Consider the following 6,570-nt stretch of genomic DNA (forward strand, 5'->3'; position numbering starts at 1 on the left):
TTTTTAAAGTTGTGGTTTAATTTGCTGTACAAGTACACCAACATTACAGCTACGACCATGATTTAACTTTTATTTCTTGCCTGCATGAAAGTTTCTGTGCACAAATTCTGACAGCAGTATCAGAGAATATTTTGGTTCTAGGCCCTGGTATGTAATACAACTTGAAATATCTGCCTTACAAATATAAAAACATGCAGATGAAAAGCATAGGCTTTCTCAAAGTGTCACTTTATTTTGATCACTAGTTGATCATTATTTCTTTATAATGGTTAAATGTTTTGCTGATATTTTACAAGGGATTGCTATTTAATTTTTAAACCAAGTCAGTATTTTTAATGATAGGGATGAGTAGACGAATCTTTTTAATAACTACAGATTTCTCTGTATAAGTTATTTGTCTTTATTAGCCATCAGACTCAATGAAGCAAACAATTAAAATTTGTCACACAAAGTAGAAAAATAGCCTTGGATTTCAAGGCAGTTTTAATTGCTTATATTTCACTGTAATAACCCATGTGATAATTCAACCTTTTCATCATCAAATTGTGACAGCTTGAAATCAAAACTGTCAGAAGATTTTCAAACTTACAGACAAGAATTTCAATTCTGACACAGTAAAAAGGAAAATTTATAAGGAAAATACTGTCATATTACTGTCAGTTAATATAATTTTACTGTCATATACTGTCAGTTAATATAATTTTCATTCAGTGAGTTTATAAAGCAAAGTAATCTTCTAAAAACAAGTTTAAACTTGTATCCTTTATTTTTAAAAGTAGGTTATGTAGTATGTTGAGTAAAAGGAAGATTATATTCACCTTAAGGTGCTGAATCATGGATATTTACAGCTTGATTGAGCATGAATAACTCACCTAAGTCCTTTAAAACATTTATTTTATCTGAATTTTTTTCCTGGACTCAAAAATTATGAATCCGAAATTCAGGCAATAGTCTAAATATCTGTATTGAAAAAAAAAAGTTAAAAATACATTGAACATGAATCTTCAGACTGGAAAACAAAGACAAAACCCATTATGAATATTTAAAATGTGCAGTATTGTGGGGCTTTTAAAATAAATATATATACATATAATCTTATTCTCTACTAGCAAAGAGCCAATTTCTTTTCTGTGAAAAGTGAAAAATGGATATAAAATGGAAACCTTCATAGCAGAAATGGCTTTCAGATATTTTTAACGCACAAAAGCTATCACTCTTCAGCCTTTGCCTAGTCATATTTAACCTTTATAATATACATAAAAATTAAACACATCTAAGTTTCAAGATATTATGATTCTGCTATATACTCTGGAGGTTTCCTACAAGTACTTACAGATCACAGTCATGTTGTATCTCAGTGACTTACAGTGTAAGCAGAATCCAATCATTGGCAACACCTTACTGGACAAAGGATAGATTTTTGAGCAAGGTAAAAATGTTACAGTTGAACCCACTATTTTTAAAATAAATTAATTCAGTCATTTTCAAAATCCAAATATGCTTCTTTCCAATTTAAACATAGGACTGGTGATGGTTTTTAGCTAGAGGCCTCCAAGTAAATTAACTACTGAGAAATTGTTTGAGAAATTATCTACTTTGATAGGTATCCATGATACAAAATTTTAAAATACTGGAAATACTAACCAGCTTTTTTCACCACCTCATCAGAAAGCCACTGAGTAGAAATAAATGATGGCTAAACTACACATTGTTCAACAGGATTTATGTTTTTCTTTCTATTCTTGCCAATATTTTCAAGGACAATTTGAAGACTAAACAACATCTTTGCTAAATTTGGGGGAAATTACATTATAAAGCATAACTGATGCCTTTTTTGTTTCCCTGCAGAGTACTATACCCATCCATGACCAAAAGACTGTGTCTGGTGAAAGCCAAATCATGTCCAGAGCAAGGTTCAGTTCCACTGGCATGAGCAGTCTATGGGCTCTTGAATGACGTACATAATTTCGGTGCCGTTTCCTGAGCAGCGCAAGGGCACAGTCACGACTCGTGTTCCAATTTCTCGACAACATTTACAGAATCTTAGATGGCTATCAATATTGACATTGAAAATTGTTGCAGATGGGCATTTTCCATCACAAGAAGCTACATTTACCTATGAGTAAAATAGAAGAGAATGAGAATTAAAACTAGAAATTTTATTATAAAAATATTACATTTCAAACTTCATTGTGATTAAAACCCATTTTTACATTTGAAAAGGACTCTGGTCTTAAAAATTCCTTTATCTTCTAAAATTCATCCATTCTAAGTTTAGCCACATTTAAAATATTTTTAATTAAACTTTTCTTTATTGTTTAATCATGTGTTTTGTTTCAATCTTGTGCTATGGATAACACAATTGAATCCCTATTGATAATTTTGGAATGGCACAGCTGAATCCATGTCCTTTTCATGTTCACATATAAAAAGTTAAATTATTCTAAGTAAAGAAGGGAAGTTTATCTTTCTCCTTGAAAGAGAAAAAGCATATCAGTGCAAAAGCTTTTCCCTTTCTTATTTGTACTGTTTGTGACTGAGGGCTGTGTTATCACTCAAAGAAGTACATCCAAAAAGTACACGCAGTAACAAACCAGCTAGGGCACAGGCTATCTAGAAAATTATTTGTACTCTAGACTTCAGCAGAGCAAAGTTTTGTCTCACTGTTACATTCTGTGAAGAATTTTCTTAGCTGATATGTTGACAGAAAAAAATACACTTTTTAATTAAACTTAAGCAGAGTTCAAATGACGGGAAATCAAGCATGGCTATACAAGGTCTAGTTCTCTTTGTGACAGACTTAAATCTGATTTCTTCTGCAGGTGATGCATATGAAAAGTGCTTTGAGCTACTCTCTTCCAAGCCTGTGATGTAACCTCCCATACCCATACAAATTAGACTAAAAGATTACTCTTATAACTTTGAAATTTCCTGAGATTTGGCAGGAGTAAAAAAAGACTTTTTCCTAAGCACTAGCAATCTCAGTTGTTAATTATAAAACATAATCATGCTCAACCCTATCCAAAGTTTGACAGCAGTAATCTGGCCAAGAACACATATGTAGTTTCCAGCCAGTCACAGCAGATATTCCCATTTGATAGGCCAAAATCACATGATGGAAAAAGAGTGCCAGTGGGGGAGCTGGAGAGGAGAGGAAGGGGAGTTTAAGGGGACATGAAAATGAGGACATGAAAATCTGGAGGTACTTCTCTGTGAAGGGTGAGGGAACCTGGACTGTGTGAAGGATGTGCAGCCACCAAGGAAATTGGGAACAAGGAGATACTGCGAAAAGGTAATAATACAGATAATACAGTTAAAGGTGGGATGGTGGTAGGCCTTTTTGGAAGGTGGGTAGAGAGGGAAGAAAAGATAAAGAGTTTACAACAGAAAGATGAAAAGGAAGGCTTCATTTGATGTACCATTCAAGACATGACCTGACCAACATTCTTGTTGCTCCTCTCTGAACACTTTAGTTCTGCAGCAATGTAGAGGGACCTCAGCTGAACAGAGCTCTCTCTCATACTGCAGAACTTATTAATAAAAGACACTAGAATGAGCTTGTTTCCACTGCCTATCCATTTGCCTAAATGCCATAGCTTTTAGCCTTTTTGTCTGCAGGAGAGCAGAGCTTGTCATAGAACTGGATGAATGGGCAAGGATCTTTTCACCTGGCTTAAAAAACCTATGAGGCTTGACTAAATCTTCCAATTTAATATTCTATATTTAGTCAATACCATGTCTTTATTTTGTTGTATTACTGTCTCTTACCCTAGGTTGTTGAAGTAACACTGAAGCTCTCCAGACTCATCTCTTAACTATGGCAAATTACTCTAATTTCATCTATTTATACTTCCTCATTATCAATCCTTCTAAAACTAAATAAATACACCATGCATTCCTACAATTAAAATCTGAACATGTCACCACTGTCCTTCTATCAGGATGGCTTTTAACATGGGATGACATTTTGCCTCTTCCCTAATGACTGCTTAGATTTTCCAACGGAATCTTGCCAGAAGCCTTTTGGAAGTCTTGAGATACTTTGTCAATTTCTTCCCTTCCAAGTGCTACATGAGAAGCACATTTGCTGCTCAGAAATTGCCTGGGGTCTGTAGATGGGGCTACACCAAAGCTGAGAAATAAGATGTCTTAAGCAGACCCATAAATAAATGGCATTATGAATTTATGATATGGAAACTTATGCAATGTGAGGGAAGACAGAGAGCATAAAGGTCTTCAAAGAGGAATGCAGCAGTTTCATCACATTTTAAGCTGGAACATTTCTTCTCCTCTTTTAGAGCAGGATATTATTTCACACTAAAGAGTTCAGCATCTCCATTAGTTAAAGTAATTATAGTCGGTATTTTTCATCTGAAGCCAGGTGTTCCTCCAGGTGGGAGGGCTCAGTAACAGAAATAGCTAGTTTTACTCCATTTATAACATTCCTAGAATCAAGGGTTTGCTTTTGAGGAGAAAGCAGCACATTTTGTTGCTTGTTGTTACCTATAACCAACTTTCTAATGCTTGGCTTAGCATGCCATAGGCCCAGCATTGAAATTTTATGCTTACCGGGCTTTGACTTATACAGTCATTTTTTCTTATGGTTGTCCTGATTGTCATTTTCTGGCAAATCCTTTCTTCCTTTTTGCCTGATAAAATACAAAAAAATGCATACTGAATCAATATATCTTCTGTAATGTATTTGCTTCTTAAAAAATTAAAGATATTAACATAATTTAAGTAGTTACACTTTGTTTTCAATAATGAACACAAAGAAATTATTACTTCCATAATTTTCTTTTTAAATATAATATAATAATACATAGGTGGTGTGCAGTATAACCTATTCTTCAGTGGCACACGTGAGCATCAAATGCCCCAAATAAACTATACAAATTTTTTAAACATTAAACTATGAATATGCTTCATAGTTTATAAAACTATAAGCTATAAACTATTAAACTGTGAATATGTTTTTAGATTGAACATATGGCAAGAGAAATATATGCAATTAGAAAAAAATTATTGAGTAATTTTAATAGTATTAGAATTAATTCTGTTTTATTGGGAATGTTGAATGCAAATAGCATTTTGGTCCTGCCTTTTAAAAAATTATCAAAACTTAACATCTAAGAAGGCGAAAGTGTGAATGTGATTACAATCTTCATGCTATTTTTCACGACTAAAAATTAAATGTAATTATATTATTTTGATATATTTTGAGAAATGTGTCCTTTTGTGAAGCTTTGAAAGAAAGGCATGCATTTATTTGCTAAATATGGTGCACTTTTAACCACCAGAAATGAAGCATGTAGCCTATGAGGTCAGCATACCAGTCTAGGATGAGAGAAACACTGAATTTTTATACTCAGTCTTGGAGATATTGATAGGAGGATTTTGGCGTTTTTTACTTTGAAAAATAAAACTGTACAGTGAAAAGCCATTTTTTAACATATTCAAAGTCATAATACAATACTGAAACAATTAAACATATAATTTTTAATGCTTCACTCTGTATCAGACCATTATTACTATCTGTATAACAGCAGTTATTTAGATCTCCTTATCCACTACCCATCAAAATGATCTGGTAGTTTTGCTGTGTAACCATTCTGGACATACAGCATATAAAATAATAAGCTCTATTCAGCAGTTTCTTGACCTTCCTTCAAGGTTGGGTGTACAGAAAAACTCTTCTGTTCCCCAGAAGCTTGAGAGCACTTTTATAAGATAAATGATCTCTGAGTAACCAAAATATTCTGCAACCACAGCTCCATTAAGTTGAAAAATAAGTTGGCTGCAGAGTACAGCTAGATTTTAACAGGTGCTTTAAAGAATCAAGCTAAATTCTGTTACTGAACTAGCAGATCACTGTAGGAGAGAAGTTGTTAGACTATAATATCTCACTTTTCCTTCCCCAGAAACACTTGAAAAATTTTCTGTGATGTTTCAATCTGAAAGTGTTTGCCAGCTTACATGTAGACAGTGCAATCCTCGTACTGCTACAAGTCATATAGAGATGTATATCTAACACTTCAGCATAAAAAGTGCTGATGTCTTACAAAAGCTCTGCTGCTATACTTTCCTCTCTCCAGCCTTGAACTGTAAAGAACTGCATTTCAGTATCAGATGTGCTTTCTTTACTCACTCCTTATTAGAGGAAGGAGTTTTTGTGACTCATCTATCCTAAAAAGCAAAGAATTATGAGTGTACTGCAACAGTTCTGTAACATTCTGTAATATTTGGTATAAAAAGTGTGTATTGCCATGGGGTTGTAATTATATGTGCTGTGTCCCCCTCCCCACCCCTGCCCTCAATATTTTTGTAACTCTGTAAAACATATTATTTGTGACAAAGAAGAAATACAGCATAAATCCATATCTGCAAAGGTGAGACCAGACAGTAACACAAACTATTGCTCTATTTTAAGGGAAAAAGATTTCCATCATTAAATTTAGAGACCTGGGATCAGATTTAGAATCTCTTGGTAACAGTATTCAGAATTATGATTTTTTTTAAGTAACAGTTCTTATTAAAACTACCCTGTACAGTAAGTTCATGTGATAACAG

The 6,570-nt window shown here is 33.6% G+C and overlaps 1 protein-coding gene across 1 annotated transcript in view; it reads right to left on the reverse strand.

The window, feature by feature from the left end:
• Positions 1-1,575: 1,575 nt before the first annotated feature.
• OTOGL (otogelin like) overlaps positions 1,576-6,570 on the reverse strand; it is a 90,048-nt gene continuing 85,053 nt past the window's right edge. The window contains exons 57-58 of the mRNA XM_014312349.2: positions 4,570-4,649; positions 1,576-2,116 (exon numbers count right to left, since the gene is read on the reverse strand). Of these exons, the coding sequence (XP_014167824.1) occupies positions 1,916-2,116; positions 4,570-4,649 (281 nt within the window). The 3' untranslated portion in view covers positions 1,576-1,915. The remainder of the gene's footprint in view (positions 2,117-4,569; positions 4,650-6,570) is intronic.

This window comes from Geospiza fortis, unplaced genomic scaffold (assembly GCF_000277835.1).
Source record: "Geospiza fortis unplaced genomic scaffold, GeoFor_1.0 scaffold166, whole genome shotgun sequence".
Taxonomy (NCBI): domain Eukaryota; kingdom Metazoa; phylum Chordata; class Aves; order Passeriformes; family Thraupidae; genus Geospiza; species Geospiza fortis.